A 21,145-nucleotide genomic window follows, 5' to 3' on the forward strand; every position below is an offset into this window, starting at 1 on the left:
TCACAGTAACTGGGCATTATAGTGTACACCGATCAAGCATAACATTATGATTACCCTCTTAAAATAGTGTAGGTCTCTCGTGTGCCTGCACAACACTACTAACTTATCAGAGAACATAAGGTGGGCATCTGAGGTGTCCTGTAAATCCCACAGATACTTGACCCGTTTGGGATCTAGAAAATTTGGAAGACCTGGTCAACACTCTGCGCTGTTCTTCATGTTTTTTTAGTTGTTCCTAAATCATTTTTTGTGTGTGTGATTGTGTCAGGCTGCATCCTGCTGGGGATGCTGTCATCAAGGAGTGTCACTGCTGTGTGGTGGGTGTGTCTGGTCTGGTCTAGGTGGGTGATACATGTCTAAGTAACATCCACACAAATGAATGCCAGGTTCAAAAGTTTCCCAGCAGAACAATGAATTGTCATAAGATGGTCAATGTTAGATGCTTCTCTTGTCAGTGGTTTTTATGTTGTGGCTGATTGGTGTACAGTCAGGCCTCAAACTATCAATTCACTTGTCTAATATGTAATTTGGCCCTATATAACAGCACCTTGAAACCTAAAGAGAAACATGTTGAAGGAGTACAGTACAGTACAAAAGAGAAATGGTATTAAACACTAGCTATGTGCAACTTATTGTTCACAATTTACTGCTAAAAACAATCCCAAGTATGAGAGTAATAAATGTGATTAATGGCAAGTTGATGACATAGACAGAGGCAACATACTTGACATACAGCTGTAGCTCATCTGTTGCTAATTAGCAGAACAGAATAACAAGTATGGCGGAAGGTGGTAAAGAAGACACGGAGATCTCTGAACAGCTTGTTACTAAACGAGGCTCCTCATCAATGATATGGACCTGGTTCGGATGTCATGAGGTGAATGTGGAACAAACTTGTCCCATATGCAAAAGAAATTATGTATTGAAAAAGCGCAAGCATGGTAACATAATTTTTTTCATTAGTGAACAACATGCTTCATGTTATGTAAGCCCTACACATTATCTATGCAGTTTTCTCCATCAGGTTAAATTCAGTACAGAACAGGTGAGCAGACGATGGTGGTGTATTTTGGGCTCTGGGGGGAAACAACACACGCATGACGTTGTTTGAAACATGCAAAAATATTTCCGATTCGTTATGAAGTCATGCAGAGTAAATTAGACCCTGGTGGGCAGCCAAAGTATTAACATTGTATGGGAGACCTTGCATTATGTCCACCACCTTTGTTTCATCTTCATCACCCTGGTAGATGGCAGCAGATTCTCATCAAGAATGTACCCCATCCTCCATTTAATTATGAAGTTTGTCAGTGCTGGATGCTGAAAAACAGCCCCACACCATTATGTTTTTTTGGGGTGATGTGCTGTGGTGTGTATTAGTGCATCCAAAGAATTTTGGCCTCATCTGACCAGACTATACTCTCCCAGTATTTAACAAGCTAGACTAAATGTTGTGCAGTAAGCTTTAAAAAAGCTTCAACATGCTTTTTTTTTTGTTTTTGTGTGGGTTGAGCTTGCATACAGGCCATGGCAGTTAAGTACTATTGTTTTCTTTCAAACTATTATATTACTTTCTAATGCTCGGTCTTCCTGAAACTCTCCACAAGTGATCTTGAAATCTTGTGAGGAAAACCTGGTCATGGCCTGGTTATGGTAAAATTAGGTTCTTTCCAGTTCCAGATTATGACCCTAACAGTGCTCACTGGAACACTCAGAAGTTTAGAAATCCTTCTGTAGCCAATGCCATCAGTTTGTTTCCCAAAAATAAGGTCGTAAAGGTCTTGTCGGAGCTCTTTGCTTTTACCCATCACAAAATTTTTCTTGTGTGACATCTTGGTAATGAGACATCTTTTTATAGGCCATCAGTTGGCACTGAACCAGCTGATATTAATTTGCACTGTCAAGGGGCAGGATGGCTTTCTACCTCCTGACAGATTTTAGCTGGTGTCTTGGCTTTCCATGACTTTTTTACAACCTTTCTTCATGCGCTCAATACTTTTTTCTTCGACATTATTACACATAACTTAATTAAAGGACATATATATTTGCTTTGTGTGGCTGTTACAGACACTTTGTGGAAATGTCACGTCAATAGTACCTTTAGAAATATATTTACAGAAAGAGACCAGATGCATAAAGTCTCACTCTTTGCAGACGACCCTGTTGATTATTATATCTGATCTATTGACCTGCATCCCCAAGATCTTGATCTTGATATTTGCAGGTCCGTGATTTCACTTGTTCTAAATTTACTCACTTTGCAGTGCTTCCCCCAGATACTAAATTCAATCACATCCTTAAATTTAATCCTGCAGGAAAGACGTATATTAGTAAGCTTTATTTTGTCAACACTCTTGGTCAGATACCATTTGAAACTCTTAAAAATCAGTGGGAGTATATTTTATGTATATTTCAAAGGAAATCTGGGGATCATATATGCATGAGACATTGTGTCATTCAATTTAAACTGGTCCACCGTCTCCACTACTCAAAAGAGGAATTGGCGAAAATTAATCCAGAGCTGGACTCAATGTATGAAAGAAAGTAAACAAGATACTGCCAGCCTCTTTCATATGTTCTGGTCCTACCCAACACTGACCCAGTTCTGGCAGTCGATTTTTGATGCCTTGGCTACTGTCTTTCTCGACCCACTAGTGGCTTCTCCTCTGGCCTCTTTTGGCCTATACCTTTATCTGCAAAGAGATTGATATTGTTCAAATGGAAGGAGGCTTCCCCTCCTACTTTTGCAGATTGAACTGACTGAGGGGACCAATGGGGAGGGGAGAAATATTACGGTGTGTTCAGTCCATTTTTTACCTGCAGTATTTTGTTGTATTTATTATCTCATCTTCTACTACCGCTTATCCTCGCCAGTCTATCACAGGGCTAACACAGAAACAAACAACCATTCAACAAACAACCATACCACAACCACACTACTTTACTTTTTTACTTGAAATGGACTCTTGTCATTTAAACCCTTCTCAGTTCCTTGGTAATAGTGTATGTGAATAAGTAATAATGCAAAGAAGAAAAACTTTACTAAGAAAGAAAAACTACTATGAGGCAAACTAAATATGGCAAACTAAAATGTGATGATGAAAAATACAACAAATTATGTGCCTTTTTCTATTAACAACAAAACAGGACAAGAATGTTATTCGATATGATAAGAGGGTATTTGAAATAATATATTCAAAGTATATGGCCTCCTCATATAGGCTTAGTTTCATTCAGTCATTGCTTTGGGTAAGGGGCAGTTGACAGTTGATTAAAACTAGAATAACACTATGGAATCTCTAATCCCCCGTGATAAATTTCCTCTGTTTCCTCAAGATCTGGATATATTTAATTCGAAACTGTTCTGTCATACATGATCTGTCATGCTGACTGATGACCTTAACACTATTAATGGATATATAATAATAATAATAATAATAATAATAATAATAATAATAATAATGGCCTAACGTAATAGGTGCACTGTAAGGTGGGTCATTTGTTTTGTGCTTCAATGTTTGCTAGGTAACACTTACGTTTCTGGAGATCTTGAGAAAACAAAACTTTGTTTTCCCCAGATAACAAGATCTTGAGAAAACAGAGGAAATTTATTTATTTAGGGCTTCTGTATGAACTATGAAAGATAAAAATGATTAAAATGTGACTCAGACTAATAAGCGTTTTTGTCTGAAACATAAGACTAAATCAAAATGGCTGTCAAAATTGACACTGGTCTGAAAATGGCCATGTGAGTGAAGCCATGTGAAATGAACTGAGCTGAATTGGAAGGCAGTGAAAGAGAGAGAGACAGTGAGGGAGGATGGGAATGAAAGTGTGAATGTGAGAGTCTGAGCCAGTGGAAGCACATTGTTCCTGTCTCATACATTCAGGCCTCACCTACAGCGGCCACTCCCTGCAGCCAGGTCTTTTCACAGCTTATCACACTCCTAGCAACTGCTTCCCACTGCCAGGACTTCACTGCCAAATGTAATAATTACTTTGTGGACCTCGGTGACTATTGCATTATGGGAGTGTATTCACATGTGCGGCCTTCAGTGACTGTGACCCCCGGAGTCAAAATTGTCAATTTAATCGTAATTAATAATGGCACTGCTGCAGCATGTCAATCCTGTGATTCAAAGTCATTAAAATGGCTCAGAGAACTCCTGGACTATATTGTCTGAAGGAAGTAATCAACTTTGGACAGGCCTCAGTAATTCATTAATATACCACCTCCAGATGAAAGACGAAGGGGCAGGGTGACTTTGTCTACAGGAAATTTCTTCCATCAGACGTTATGGGACAAGTCTTAATGTTTAATATTGGGGAAGGGTGTGCATTGAAAAAGTATATCAATGTACAGTAGTTTAAACCATATAAAATCATTCATTTATTCTTATAATCTAAACTTTCTTAACTTTCGTAATCCTTTAAGTAAACCAAATATTTGTTTCAAATCCTAAAGATATACTATGGATCAGTTATAATGTTAAATGTTGCCCTTTTCAGCTACACATTACCAGCACGTTGTATGGGTGCCAACAATGAATTTCAGGAAAACTGAGGTGTGAATGGAGTTCTCCTGCTTTTGAAATGCATATTGCAATGCAATTTACCTAGACAACATCATAACAAATCCAGAAATCAAGAAATTAACACTAACACTTGAAAACTGGACGCACTAATATTAAACTGTCCATTTCTCTCTCTACAATGTAGAAGAATTAGTACCGATGCAAAGGTGCTAGTTGCAAGTATGGCTACATATGATTCGGTGGTGGGCTGCCAGGTCCAGTAAAGGTCCTTTCTTTGTTGGGCTAAACTTGATGAAAATCACTGATTTACATTTTAATATTTTCCCATTGGTTTTATTAAATTATTCCCAATAGCCTATTATTTTTATTTTATTTTACTTTTTCTGTCTCTCAGCTCCAGTGCTTCAGGCAGTGTAACCTTGCATTAGAGCTTTGCTAGGAGAGGCAATCGACTTGGTTGCAGATCTTCTCAGAAAGCCATTTTCATGGTGGAGTTTCCAGGAAAAGCTGGATATTGTGACGAAAGGTCGCCCAACCCCAGAGCCAGCTAGCCTGACCCAGGAGTGGAAAGGGCGTGTCCATCACTTTCAGGGCAGCTACTATGCGCACTATGACAAGAACTGTCAGTTTCTCAGATTCTTGTGAGTAAAATTAATTATATTTACATCTTTTATACATATATTTTTGCCACTTTATTGGGTCAACTTGGATGGATTTGATGTATGTGGTGCTGGTACGCAGCTGCAGCGTGAGTGAGAAGAAAAGTTTTGAAATGTTCCTAGTGAGTTTCTTGCTATAGTAGTGACATTCATTCATACCCGTTTATGGTGTAACATTCTATTATATAATATAGCTGTATGTTGATGGTTTCTATAGCATCAAATTACTGTAAGACTCGTTGTGAATGAGGTTGGAAGTCATTGAAGGCCTAGGTGGAAAATGGACGGCCCGCCACTGGTATGATAAAAGGCAATGATTTAGTTGTTGAAGGTTGAAAAACTTACAGCATCTTGGCGTGTTTGTGTGTCCCTTGCATCTATATGGAGAATACAGAACCAAACCAAAACTTTGCCGAATGATATTAAGCCTAACATGAGTTCCTTATCAAATAACCTTGCTCTTACCTTGAAAGCTCCCAACTGACAAGTACAGCCAGGTGAGTGCTGGGATAAAGAGCAGGGCGAGGGATGCCGCCAGGAATTTCCTGCGCCCACGACACATTCCCAGCATCCTCTGGACCAATGTGATGGAAAGAGAGGTGGAGTGACCTCTATGTGGGTAGCAGCTGTTGTCCAGGCTGATTCATGGCACTGGAAGAGAGGTGAGAAAAAGCAGAAGTGGGTTAGAAAAGGAGCAGATACTTCACACCCTGCGTACACATGGTTACAGTTGAGCAGATGGCCTTTTCTACTGTGCACTGGGGAAAATGCCTCTGAACCTATTTAACCAAAGAAGCACTGAATGAATTTCCTCAAGATTCTGTAGCACTGCTATTTATTATTCACTCAAAGCAATTACATATGGGTGTCGAGGCATTAGACTCAACTTAAAAAGCATGGGTTAGAGCAGGTTTTAACATGGCCTTGTTTGAGTGGATCTATAGGTAGGTCCGTATGCACCAATCAGGCATAACATTATGACCACTGACTATGTAAATAACATTGACCATCTTGTGACAATTCAATGTTCTTCAGGGGAACTTTTGGACCTGGCATTCATTCATGTTATTATATCATGATGTTATTTAGACATGTACTAACTATCCAGACAAGACCAGGTACCCCCACCATGTAGCAATGACACTCCTTGATGGCAGCAGCCATCCCCAGCATGATGCAGTCACAGAAACACACACAAAATCGATTTAGGAACAACTCAAAAAACCTGAAGACCAGCACAAGGTGTTGACCTGGCCTCCAAGTCCACTCGATCCCAAGCTGATCAAGTATCTGTGGGATGATTCACAGAGGCCCCTCCCCTCAGTCAGTGGGATTCAAAGGCCCACTATTGCCAGACACCACAGGACACCCTCAGAAGGCCTGTGTCGATTCTCTGATGAGTCACAACTGTTTTGGAGGCACAAGGAAGACCTACACAATATTAGGAAGGTGGTCATTATGTTATGCTTGATTAATGTATGTTCAACAATGACGCATGGTGAGGGTATTCACATATAAATTGGAAAGAGTTCAAACTCTGAAGCAAGTTAGGACGATGATAAATAAAATTGTAATTTGTAATGACTGTCTTTAAAAATAGTATTAGTTGCGGTTGGTTTCTTCTTCTTGTAATGTAGTACATTTAAATTAACGTACGTTTAAAACACCTTAAAGTATGTGGGCAGGATAACATACATTGATAATGGGGAAAAAGGAAAAACTGAGATAAATTGAATAATAAAAAAAAGTGCCAAAACCCTGGTGCTTTGATTCCTTAAAAGCAAAAGTAAAATAATCTGCATTAAACCATGAAAACTTGTACAACTTAATGTAGCTACCTTTTCCGTCATAATAATTAAATAAAAAAAATAACAATTAAAATTTAAATTGCATGAAAATTGCAATATAGTCTTATTATTTGATATTAGTCACAATTCTCTTTGTGGTACAACCAGATTTGTCCAATTGCCCGGGTGACCTACATGTTTTAATCTCCATCAGGGACTGCTCGGGTTGAAACACACTGCGGAAGCTGGCAAATCCAAAAGCCAGGATGCCAATTATCATAGAATCAGCCAATGAAATGTGGTTAGCAGATCGCACAATGACAAGTATTTCCTGCACACTTTCCAGTACTTAGTGAAAATGTCCTTTTTCTTTTAGTGTGGCCCTGGTAATGTGAAGAGAGACACAGGGTTAAATGAGGCTAGAGGAGATTAAATGAGTGTCTGAAGTAGAACACAGTGTTGATGGGCACACTACGAACGATTTAAGCAGCTCCTTAGCCTTTGACCCCACTGTGATATTAGCTCTCCACTAGATACTGTAATTTTCATTGCAAATGCTACACCGAAGACATTTATTACCATATCTAAGTGAGATGTCAGAGGCACAGATTAAGCAGATCTAATCGTTAAGAAAAATAGAGAGAGAAGGTACTGTGTTGCACCATGGGAAATGCAGCAGCTAAGATGGTAACAGCAGACTGTGACGCATATTTAGCCGCTGTGAGAAACAGAATTGGATTTATAACTAAGATGTAACAGGGACTGGCAGCGTAGGAGGTCATAGACTGCAGCTGCTCTGCGCTCACAGTTCTCCCTTTCAAAAGGGGCCCTCCACTGGCCCAATCTGCTCACTGGATATGTATTTTTGTGACTGGTGCAACTCAACAGGTTAGTGCAACTCATGTGAACTTGTTTCAACAGCCTAGGAGCCACCTGCAAGAAAAAAAAGGTGTATGCTCTTCTTTTTTGCAAACACACAGGTCCTTTATTCTTTATTTTCACTAGCCTGCAAGATTTTCAACAGTATTTAGTATCTTTTTGCCGTGTTGTGGTGGTTCTTGGACTTGTGGTGAAAGCCAGTGAGGATTGGGGGGCTCTGTGGTGGGGACTAAGTGAAGAGAGTAGAAGAGAAGAGGATAAGTCAGAAGCAGCCTTCAAGAGGAAGGCAAGAAGGTTTGGGTGCGTGCAAAGCACAGAATCTTGAAAGTGTCTTTTCTTGTAATCAACCATTAGACGCAAAATACCTCCAAACTCCACTGACTGAAGCTCACATCTAGTTAGTTTAGTCACTACAGGTGCACAAATATACACACATACACCAATCAGGCTTAACATTATGACCATCTTTCTAATATTGTGTAGGTCTCCCTTGTGCCTTCAAAACAGTTGTGACAAGGACATGGGCATCAGAGTGTTGTTAGTGGGGGCCTATGGGTTTGAGAGGAGGGTTCTCTGTGGATCATCTCACTGCTATGGGGTGGTGGTGCCTGGTCAGGTCTAGGTAGGTGGTAAATGTAACATCAACATAAATACCAGGTCTAGATGTTTCTCAGGAGAACATTGTAGTTTGTTGTTAATCATTTGTCTTCTATTCTTACCCACTAGTTTAGTCTGCCCCTATTACTTATCCTATATATGAGTAAGGTTTAAGCAAATTATGGGTAAAATCCATGGTTCTGAAATAGTCTGCTATATCTGCTTCAATGAAAGCAGGTCACAGTTTAATTATACATCCAAGGAACTATCCATGGTGCTGAAATAGCAAACCCATTCCAAACTCATTGTAATTCACACCTCTTTGTTCCACCTTTCTGTCTCTTCTGCTTTCCCCTCGGACCTGTCTTGCATCTCCACACAGCTTATACTAGACAGGTTAAATGCCCACTAGGCCCTTGTTCCCTGTTGAACTCTACATTAGTTATTTCAGGTTCCATAATGCTGGAGGAAGTGTGTGAAAATCAGGAGAGCCGAATGCTTTGACAGAGAGTTTCCACGTGTTGGTACAACTGCACTGAGGGTCTAGCCAGTTCTGACAAGGATTAAAAAAGACAAGAGCTGCCACCCCAGTTTAAAAAGAATCAATTTGTTCAAAGTGAAATACGCTCTTTCATAATCTTACTAATATAGTTACAGTCACATTATGTCCAGTATCACAAAGAAAGATTTCTTCTTCATCAGTATCAGCACAGCACATAATTTTAGTGAACAGTCTTTGAGAACAGCAGCACTACACAACCACCGCAGTTACTCCGATTTAAAAATTCATGTAGTGACCCCTTGAGAGGCCTCATAAAGAAAAACTCCACTGCACTATTGAAGGAGGCATCAGCCTTTATTTGACTCCTTGGTAAACCTGAACTTGGTTCACGACAGCCCCAGTTCTCCCTAAGACTCAAACATTTATGATTTGAAGGAGAGATGAGCAATAATCAGTCTTTCAGATCTTCCCTGGTCCGATATCCATAGACTATTAAATTTATAGTTATTGCTACAGATGTCAATGGCAAACCTGCCCTTGTGGACCAAGAGTAAGTTAATAGAGAATGGAATTTTATATCCACCGCTCAATGGTAAATTGCTGCATGTTGACGCTAAAAGTGATGAGCGATGTTTATGAGAGCAGTGGTTTATTGGCTGAAAAAAGGCCACGGGGAAACATGCAGAGACAGTCTGATTGCATTCTTGTGTGTAGAGGAGGCAACAGCAGTGAAGCCGGGAAACACTCAATGACGGTGGATTTATGAACACAAGGAAAATAAATGACTCTGACAGAAATGTTGTGAAAAATAGTCAGTACATTCAAATGAAAACATCTCAGAGACCTGTAACTGACTAATGTACCTAGCACAGAAACAGTTCAATCCAAAGAGCAGTCCGCAGCTGCTCACCTTGAACCACGTATCTATATGTTAGCCTTATCTACTTGTGAATAACATGTTAATTAATGATAATAAGATGATGTGCCCTCAACTTTCCTCTCTATGCACTTATATGAGTAGATAAGAGAGAAAGAGAAAAACCCCAGCTTTTCATTGGCTTTCTGAGTTGAACAGAACCACAGGTGAGGAAAAACCTATCGAGCACCATCAAAAATGCAGTCTCCATTCTGTGAAGGCTAGCAGAGTAGTAGGCTAATATGACTAGGGCATGGACTCTGCTGTGGACTAAATGAATCCTTCCTATGCACCAGAGAGGAAAGAAGATAGACTGAGCAGTGGGAGTTTGCTTTGCTTTCATGCCACTGCACTCAATAGCACTTGGTTATAGTAGGATGTATGCATTTCTATACAAGGCTGTAGGGTATGGATGTCATTGGGGCTTCAGACTCATCTACATGTATTCTGACATGAATGCTCAAAAATCCTCAGCAACAGGCTGTAGAGTAAAACGGTAAAACGAAAGCTGCCTTTCATGGAGATCAGATTAGCATGCTGAGGAGGTCTACCTGGCAGCTGTTCCCACTGTGTTACAACTCAGGTTTCATGTAATCATTCCTGTCTATAAAACTGCAGTGTAAGGTACTATATTAATTGCTGGATCTGTGTTCCCAGCTACATTAAAAATGCGAGAAGGCCAATCAGATTCCAGCAAAAAATAAATAAATAAATAAATGAAATGAATATAATGTTTGTTTATATTTTAATGGGCCAAACCAAAACACTGGAATACAGAATTTAAGGATCATAAGGAGTTTCTGTCATTTTAGGTAGTTAGTAATACTGAATATATTGTATGTTTAAGTTTCCATTTTTCTGATGTGTCTGGTTTAATTTCAGTTCGTTATTTGACCCTATAAAAACAGGATGTGACACCAACCGTTCCATAAAATGGTCCCGTAGGCTTGTGACAGTATGGGGGAAAAAAAACAAAACAAAAAAACAAATAAGTAACTGGTGAAGGTAGAGCACAGTATTAATTAAACATAACTGGGTCTGAAGGAAGTGTGGCCAGCTCCACATGGCTCCACTCTCAGACTCTGGAAGAATTGTAGCATCAGTTTGACCAATGCAAGAAAGCGGGACGTGTGGTCAGTATTTATATACGGTCTATGGGTGGGACATGAACTTTTCCTATCTTAAAGTTAGATGTGCATGTTCCTCATTCAGAATGCTCATCATCCTTACTTACTGTGGTGCTACTGATCAAGAAGTTATTTACCACTATGACTTGTTGTAGAATATCAAGAAGGCAGTTAGAGAAACACTGAGACCAATAATATTCACCACTCCTGAAGTAACAGCAGGTAAGATCCTACAGCTAACCAGAAGATAGTCTCAACAGAGCTGCAAAGTGTTTATAGCCATTCAGGAATCCCTTCATTGTGACAGTAAAACACCTGTTAATTTTTCTATGCCAGTGCATTTTTGGTAAAATTTCATTTAGTAAATCATCAAGAAAAGCTTCTTCCAGAAATACTCTAAGCTCCTTTAGATGTACCATGGTTGGGTCACATTTCAGTTGTCTGAGTACTTCATTGTTAATGTTATCTATCCGTTTGTCAGCAACTTTAACTACAATTTACCTGTGGCATTCAAGTTCAGATAATGCTTTTCACTGATCCCATGTCGATTTCCAGTATGTTTGTACTGAATATTTGGTGAATGAAAAACAGTGTTTTTAGTAGTTAAAGTATTAATAATAAGGTGTTGAAAAGAAAAACTTTTCATTAAAAATAATTTTGCCTATGTACAGAGAGCTGAGTAGAGGTCAGTTCAGTGCTGCTTAAGTTGACTACGGTAAATTTCATCCCAGGCTGTGAGATCCAGGCCACGGATGGCTGGGATGTCTTCCTCTGGCTCTGCCTGCATTTGGCCTTGGGCTCCTGTTGGTGTGACATTCCAGAGGTGGAAACTGGTCCTTGTCCAAAAAGAGATTTCAGAGTGGTTTTTTTAGAGACTTTTGTTGTGCCTTCTTGTTTTTGTGTGGGTGGGGTATGGTCTCCTATTTCAATCTGTGTCCTTGAACCACACTAAGGTGAGCAGTCGGTGTATGTGGAGGGTCTGGGGGGAGGCGGCTTTGAGAAAGGGAGGGAGAGAAGCTATTGGGCGCAATAGGTAAAATGATAAAACCACAATCTTGTTTGAAAGTTCCAAAAATATTTCTGATTCGTTATGAGACCAAAGCAGAGTAAATGAGACCCTGGCAGGCTTCGTTAGGATACGTATTGTATGGGAAATCCTGCATTTGGACTTTAACAGAACAATTCATTTCATGCACAACTTAGGCATTCTGCTTTTTTTTTTTTTTAAATAAAACACCAATTACATCGAGGAACAATTCTCTCTTATTCCTTGTTCTACATAAGGTTCTCAGTTTGTCGAAATGTGTGGAATCACTACTGGAAATAATCATGCAACAAAATGTCTTTAAACTATTTTGTTCATCATGTCAGCTGCAAGTACTTCAATAAAAGGTTAAAATGTGGTGATGTGCATGTACTCCTCAAAACACATACTATAGGGAGTTAAGTAGGGCACCAGACTAAAAACAGAAATGGTGTCATCAATGTCTTCCCCATGGAAGCTGAGGACTGTCAGAGTGGAGGGTCACACTTCTATGAGCACTGGCATTAAGGCCTATGAAGAACAGGATCCTGATCCGTAGGGGTTTCATTCTCAACAGAATATGAATAAAATGCAAGGACTATGTGGGAATTTAATGCTTTATTTCATACAGCCTTGGTCTCATTTTTCTAGTCTGGACAGGCGCAGCAGTGTGGAGCAAAATAATATGAAAATGTAAAAAAACAACTAAAGATTCCTATGGATCCATCTGATTTCCCCTGAACAGAAAATAACAACACATAACCACGGCTTACACAACCTGGCCAAGATCTTAAAACCACAGAATCTTTGTAAGTGGGTTCAAGCAGTCGAAGTATGAGAATCCAGCAGGGCCGTCACTAAAGAGGAATTGCCTCAGGAGTACATTACATGGCTCAGCTGTCAGAACATCTAACTGGACTCTTCTCTAGACCACAAATCATTGCACCTGCAGGACGTCCACTGGTAAACACTATTGATCCTCCATTCTCCCCATAAGGGAATGTTAATAGGATTCGTATGGTGGTCCTTGATCTGTGCCCATCCTGGCCTCATTCTCATCATTTGTCCATTTGTAAGATTTACTGTGTCTTTGCTACATAAACATCAAAAATAATTATTGGTAACAGAACCAGGAGGCAGAGAAATGTATCAACAAGGAGGTCAAGACAAGATACATACCGTTCTTACAGATGTGATCAGATGACATGTTGTATAAATGAGTTCATTTGAACCTTAATGAGCTCTTAATGATATCACTGCCTTTAATAGATGAGCACTGCGGGTCCAGTGATCTGGAAAAAGCTTTCAGAGCAACATGATCTTCTGTTGTTGTTTTCCTACTGTAACAGCACATGGCATAAACTATTCTGTTTTATTCTCACTGTTAAATTCAGCGTCTGGTGTTGCCATGGTTCACTGAAGACTCCTTGAGAATGTCGCTCTGTCAGAACTAAAAAGGTTTTGGGATTTTTACAGCAGACAATAGTTGCATTCACCAACACTGTGAGCTAAACAGAATATAAAAATGTATCACTGTGTCCGTGGTATAGCAGTGGAATTGCAAACTTAAATAGTGGAACAAGCCCATCAGAAATAGGCAGGAAGCTGTGGAGGCCTGCAGCTGGGTGTCAGCTGGGCATGGTGGTTTTCTCTAGGTGTCTGGCTGGGTCAATATCAAGCCTTCTCTGCAGAAATCAATAGCACATGCCTTTGGCAATGAAATCCTTCATGCCAGAGTAACCCTGGGTCTGGGAAAGACACTTAAGGTGAAAAGAAACTGTCCAAAATGTCACTTTGTTACACAAGACTTTCTTTTCTAGTATGAAAAACACATTAGTATCCGCCAGGTACATGAAGGTAATGACCAGCATATCTTCACATATATGTGCCTGAGAAACAAGAGTAGCAACTACCCAATTTCCACAATTACATTTGGTGTGACAGCTCCGTTATGGCCTTTGAGGCAGCAGAGCAAAGTCAAAATTTAATGTTTTGAAAAATGAATGGAACAAATTACATATAAATACTGAACAACCATTTACATTTACAATCAAATGTAGACTGTGTTATATGAATACTTGATATATTACCTGTGGTACCTAGTTACCCTTTAAGATAACTACTGACTTGATGATGTAAGGTTTCAGGAAAAAAGGTATTGTGGTCAGCGTCAAAACAAACTATTCATTTTTAACAATACACTTGCTTAATTACAGAATGACAAACCTTCAGAGGATGTGCTATGTAAAAATCTAATTCAGGCAGAAAAAAGTCTATGCAATATCCCAGCCTCTGTTATTGTGCTGTTATGTAGATATGCCAATGAAAGATCTTATGAGGCGCTGAGCAATGTACTGTACATAATGCTGCTAAATGCATCAATATTTGCACATTACATCTATAAGGGAGGATTCACAGTCAGTGGCACCGTTCAGTGGTAAACAACCAATTTAATATGGTGAGTTACAACTGCGATGTGTGATTCTGATAACAACTACTACTACAGTACACAGCGGTGTTTAGCACCCCTGTGCCTCCCTGAAGGTCACGTTGATTTGTTTTCATTTTATTTTTGATTTAGCACAAGATCACAGCAGAAGTAAAGTACATTTAAAGAATTTAAAGTACAAAAACGAAATAACAGCCTGGTATTTTAGAGTTCTGCCCAGATGTGTAGACACTACTGACTGTATATACAACTGCGGACACAAAGACACATGCCTGCACACATAGGCACATACACACACACCCAAACAGACACGTAAGCACACTCCCAGCAGCGGACAGAGACAACACACGGGAAAATATGTCACGTGAACCCTCTGAAGAACAAACAACAATTGTGGCATGAAGAAGAAGTGTTCCGATGTTCAAAATAATTGTTGAGTTGTTATATTGATTACTGTTATTAAAATAAACACACGAGTATCCCAGATTTCTAGCCAGAAGCTCCAAGAAAAAGGACTCCTGCAATAGTTGATGTGCCTCTCACAAAGAGAACCCCCGATCAACCTACCCGCCGATTACCTTCAAAACTATGGCTACTAACAAGGAGAATTTAGCTTTTTAAAGTCAAACACACCAAACACTGATATGATTAGATATTTTGTATGACTTTTATAACCAATAAACAAAAAGTACTTGTTTTTTTTTAAGCATCCCCAATTTTTATGAGGTTTTGTGTTGGAAAGCTAATCCTGGTTTGGTGTGAAAGAAAAGTGAAAAGTCATTTTATGGGTTTCCTCAGCGGGGTTCAGGTTCTGGAAAGGTTCTAGTGCCTAGAGACTGGTTTGACTGTCACTGATGCAATGCAAATAATGAAATGCAAATAAAATGAAATGGAAGTTATGTGAATCATGCAATGTCATTTACTGTGGTTTTCATTAATAAATATACTGCTAATTTTTCCATTAGTCTTTCATGGGTTGACTTTTATAGTCCCTTGTCCCTTTGTTCCTTTTGAGAGTGTGCGGTGTCCTGCATACACCTCCAGTCAGGTGTGTCAGAACAGGAAACAAATTCAGTTCTTGACTTATCCAGTGGGACAAAGCACACAAAGAGAGCCATTTAAAACTTTATGAATTTATTTGACGGTCCACTGGCCCAATGACTTTGGGTCTACATGCCTCTCCTCTTCTCTTTGCTCATCTGTCCCTCCCTGAGCATTTCCCAAATATAACCTCCCTCAATAACTACCTCAACTAGAGCACTGCTACTCTAAAAGTGCCTGCTTAAAAGAGGCATTCTCTGTGTTTATTTGACGAAATGCAGTGAATGAAAAGGCTGAAGACTATGGCTGGTCACCACTGATACACTGATGAAAACATTGGTATAAACTATAAACAAACAAACAAACAAAAAGATTAGTAGTAGTGACTTCAGACTAACTTGCTATCCTACAACATTTGCACAACTTTGCAACTTTGTCTATAACTGCAGCATGTGTAGCTACTATAAACTGTATAAATATGGACAACTTGTCCCCTATCCTTTGCATTGGCCTAACTGACACTATAAAGCAAAAAATTGGCACTTGAACATACATCGGCATTATATCAACTACCTAAAATTACTGAAATCACCCTTGAAAAAAAATGTGACCTGTATTCAGCCAATGTCTTATCCACTAACATAGAGGGGGTGGAGCTTATGACCTATACTACAGCCAGTCACCAGGGGGAGCTCTACTTGCTTTGACTTCACTTTTGAGTGGCTGGTCCACCATCCAACTTCATACTGTCTATGCAAGCTACTCTGTGCGTCTTGTACTAAGGTTCGTGTGTGCATGCCAGTAATGAAAGGCTGGCACATCAAGTTCAAACAGTATCTTGCATATAACGAAACCCAACCTTCGATTATTATATCATAATAATTATACAGGTGGGTTTCAAGGTAGTTTGAATGTAAATAGTCAATAGTCATAAATGGTCAACTCAAAATCAAAGCACTAGAAAAACATGTTTATGATCACTGAAAACAAGAAAATTAGAAGGCTTTGAGGATCTGGCTCACATTCAAGTGTCACAGGCTGTTAAACAAAATAAGCCCAGACAGACCACCATGAAATAGTTCAGGGTTAGCTATGGTAACTAGGCTGAATCCACGCAGACCAAAGAAAGGCTCACAAAGAAAACCACAGCTTATGTTATTGGGAATGAAAAATAAGACAAGGAAAAAAAAAAAACATCTTGACATCTGCACCCAAAAAGTTTCAGTGCTGTTCACACCTTGACTGGAGTCTCTGGAGTCTGTGGACATTAAATGGGTCATTAGAGTACCAATCAGCGGCAATGGAAAACAGGATTGAAACAGATTTCTTCAATTATAGGAAAGTGTGGTCCCTACTGGTCCCTACTCATGTGAGATTGAGGTGTGCACCAGCTATATATGCCCTACATCAAACCCCACCAGCGGTTAAGAACTGAAGAAGCTACTTGGATGGGTGGCAAAAGTTTTTTTGAGATACCGTACCCTGGATGACTGAGAACCTTCACAGAGGCAAAAATTTGAGATTTTAGTTTTTTCTAGAGTTGAGGAATATATAAGTTTACCATTATAATGTTACTATTTAATGACATGAATAATTAGCTATTAGAAATAGATGCCTGAAATGTACGTTATATTGGCTCTAAAATGGGATTATCAAAAACACACTCACCTGCCACATTATTACAGACACCAGAGAAAATAAATGCATTCAAATGCAAACATACAACACTAAATCTTGTCTTCATGAAGGTCATACATATCATTCATTGTTAAAAAGAACAACAGAGCTGTTGAACAAGAAATGGTTAGGATGCTGTTGTTTGTAGTACTACTTAATTGTATTGTGCTGTTTCTTGTATTTTGACAACCCCACTGTAGCCAATTAGCCAGGCTAAATAACAGAAACACATGTACTTAATTCAATACAGTTTAACAGCACCACAAACTACATACTCCAAAATGACCATAGAGTTGAGTTACCACCTTTTTGATGTGGTTTCAACCTAAACTGAACATGCTCTAGGATGATGGACAGCTAACCTTCTATTGCATGAGACAGAAGCATGTTGGTGGTAAGTGGACATGAAACCAGCCTCGTAACCAACTTCTGATTCAGTCCTATATGACCAACCACTGCAGAATGAGGAGGGAAAAGAAAGGGGCCATTCCATTCAGTCTGAATGTCAGAGTTTACTTCAGCAGGATCTCTTCGTGGTAGTGAACAGTCGCCCTGCTGCATCTGTGCATCTGGGAAACACCACACAGTGTGACATTAGGCTGTATTTCGTCTCAATAGAATAAAGCCTTCCACCAAAATGTGAGCAGACATCTGGCCAACAAATATCAGTCACCTTTACATGGAAGTTCTTTACTCTGTATTCAACCCATTTTAAGTCATTTCAAAGGATTTCTTGAAAAATTTACGTCAGAATCTAAATAAGTCTCATTTTAACCTACCCTTCCCAGAATAATTAGACCCCCAAAATACTGTTTACACAACATGATAAGAAATGGGGTAAGAATCAGTGATGAAATGAATGAAAGAATGAAATGATTAATCAACAAGTTGACCAAAAGAAAATGAACTTTTTAAAATTTACCACTGATACAGTGGTATTGCCTAAACTATGGTGGCCCTGTCTATCATAACAAACAGAAAATAGTATCATAATAATGCCAGTCTTACTATACTAGTATTAAATATGTTTGTTACTTGTAGCAAATAAATTAAGCAACGAGTAAGTAATTAAATATAATTCACTACTAATATCCCATTTAAGTCCAGCAGGCTGCTTGTTTGCACATGCCATTATATTCTTCTATTAGCATCATCAGTCATAGAGCAGCAGTTTCAGAGTCTGAGCTTATTTGAAGTAGAGGGGCATTAACTTCCAGAACATCTCTAGTGATTACATCGTGATGAGAGCATCACCTGAAATGTGGCTGTTTAATGCCCCCGGGCCTGAGCAAGGAAATCAATGAAGCAGTGGACAGAACAGGCTTGTTTGCTGTTCCACCATACATCCCCTTGAGAGTCGGCCTCCACTCTCATTAATGAAGACAAACAGGCATAACACTGATACACTGTGTATTCAGGGATAGACTGAGCTATTGACTGTCTTGCGATTGTCTGAAGGTTATTGACTCATTAGGTGTAAATGTGTAAATCTCAACGTCTGATCCTCCCAGGTTGGATTTACTGACCAGGCTCAGTATAGATAAGCCTGGTACAGACAGAATAATGGTTGGAATTCATTGGGAACTTGTGGTGAAAACTAAGGATGTCCTGATCAAGTTTTTTGCCCATGACCTGATATCAATCTTTGGCCAATCCGGCTCAATCGTAAATGTCGTCCCCTAGAGATCACATGTGCAACGTGTGATCTCCAGGTTGTGTAATACAGAAATGGGAATATTTATTAACCTTGACTTTGTCTTGATGAAACTTTTAGTTTTTTGTTTGTTTGTTTTTTATGGAATAATTTTATTTTATGGAATATTGCACTTTCTTTGGTTCATATTATATTTTGACCATTTTCTGGGCACACAGTGCAACGAAAATCATGCATAGCTATATTTAGGTCACAGTCTTACAAACGGGGCTTTTTCTTTAAGCTCGAAACAAATACAATTTCAGGCTGTTTATCGGGGCACTAAATATGTTAATTATAAGAAAGTGAATTTTTCAGGAGACACAGCTGAATTTAAGTAATTATTCAACTGTGACTTGCCACACGCCCACTACATTTTTATGGGCAATTAAATGTCTGGGGTCACTCCTTTGAGAACTGATTATGGTTCTGCAAATATTCCTCTGGACTCGATGGACAGAAGAGTAACAGTAATACAAGTCACTTCAGTTGAATTTGCTTCTGATTGGTTGTAGAACTATCTAGTCGGAGGGATTGTTTTCTCTGTATAGGTTGAAACACATAATGGAGCTGATGATAAACCAGTTATGAACAGTTATGATAAACCGGCAACAAATAATACTATTTGACACATATTTTATGTTGCCTACGTATTCGTTAAATACATCAAACTGCCACAATGTACACACATAATGACAATAAATTATTCTTCATTCTTGGTTCTTGTAATAGCCTTGTTGATTTGCTGCTGCCATAGTAACGGTCCCGGTGTTCCTCTGTCGTCATGTTTCTGTGTACAACTGTTGCGACTCGGCTCGCGCGCTGTTACGTGTAACTGTCGATGAATTCGCGAGCACACTCAGCACGCGCGAGAACTTAACAGGGACAAGAATTAGCGGACAATAAGGCAAAGACTGCCCGCGCTGTTTACCCCGGCTTCAGTCTTCATTAAAAAGTGGAGAGCAGACCGAATGAATGTGCCGTTAATCCCCCTCCTATATTTAGTGTAGCCTTCAAGGGGAGTTAAAGGACCGTTCTGCCCTGCTTTCTGTCGGTTTAACGGCAGGACTGTAAATATTCTGGGCTGTTGCCCGCGCCCTGGATTATCACAAACACGTTTAAAGGCCTTCGTGAACAAGCACTTTTAAGAGTATCACAACAAGTGAAAAACGCACATCGTGCGAAAAATATGTCGAGAGTAAAAGCAGTTTAAATCAACTAGAAATAACGCTTGTGAGGTAACGTGCTAGTCTGTCGTGAATAACTGCGGATTTCACTCACCTGATGCAGAGGCTTCAAACTGCTGCTACGAAGAAGGCTTTTTCAAATAATCCCACGGCAATGGATCCTGGGGGCTATTTCAAAGGGAAACTGGTGTCTCTAGGTCGGTGTCAACAATTCCTCTAACGCAAACGGTTGCCCGCCGCTTACTTGTCCCATGTAGTTGGAGCTTTATCCAGATAAATCCTGCCCGGCAGTCTCAGCTGTCAGCGCCGGCTACCGGAGACAACAGCTGATCCGTTATATATCCTCCGGGCTGGGTTAATATTTAAATATGTGACAGGTTTGTAGCTGCGTCGCCATACAGCCTCTTCAGTCTCATTAAAACGACGGCGGGTCTGGATTTCTGTGACCAGCAGTCAGCGACGCACAGTCGGATGGAGAGAGACAGCTGCGCCGGCTAAAGCACGCAGGCTCCGTCGGTGCTCCGATAAAGCTCAGCTACTTAAAAATGCCATCCGACGGTCCGGTAGACTTTGTATTCCGTTACCCTTGAGTAATCTAGTATCACCCAGGACCTGGTGGTGGTGGTGTCTGAGTTTTCGGCCTCAACACAGCAGCTCTTTCTTCCTGACGAGCAGCCAGCATCCAATCACAGCACTGTATTCAGAGAAGGGACGGAGTGTAAAAAGGAGTGGATCTCAGCGGACCGGAGTCTGACTTGGACCGTTTTCAAGGACTCATGGACAGAATACCCCAGCACCCTGAATCAGCACTAGACTGACACACTGCTTATCTCCTGTTGCCTCCTCTTTAGGGTCCTTGTGTCTGATTAAATTGATTAAATTTTGTGCAGGTACCATATCTAAGGAAACACAAAGCTGCCTCTTTTAAGGCCAAAAAAAACTATGTTTGAGTCAGGTCTGATAGATAACCTTCACTGTATTAAACAAAAGTTAGCGGAGCACCGACGGACGGAGCTTGCGTGCTCAAATTAATAAAACAGTTTAATCTGTTCCTCAAATTAGATTCAGAGAA

General features: G+C 39.8%; 1 protein-coding gene across 1 annotated transcript in view; it reads right to left on the bottom strand.

Moving 5' to 3' along the window:
• Positions 1-20,946, bottom strand: part of large1 (LARGE xylosyl- and glucuronyltransferase 1) — an 80,616-nt gene extending 59,670 nt beyond the window's left edge. The window contains exons 1-2 of the mRNA XM_047575607.1: positions 20,168-20,946; positions 5,660-5,845 (exon numbers count right to left, since the gene is read on the bottom strand). Coding sequence (XP_047431563.1) covers positions 5,660-5,765 — 106 coding nt within the window. The 5' untranslated portion in view covers positions 5,766-5,845; positions 20,168-20,946. The remainder of the gene's footprint in view (positions 1-5,659; positions 5,846-20,167) is intronic.
• Positions 20,947-21,145: the final 199 nt, after the last annotated feature.

The sequence above is a fragment of the Mugil cephalus genome, chromosome 22 (genome assembly GCF_022458985.1).
Source record: "Mugil cephalus isolate CIBA_MC_2020 chromosome 22, CIBA_Mcephalus_1.1, whole genome shotgun sequence".
Lineage (NCBI taxonomy): Eukaryota > Metazoa > Chordata > Actinopteri > Mugiliformes > Mugilidae > Mugil > Mugil cephalus.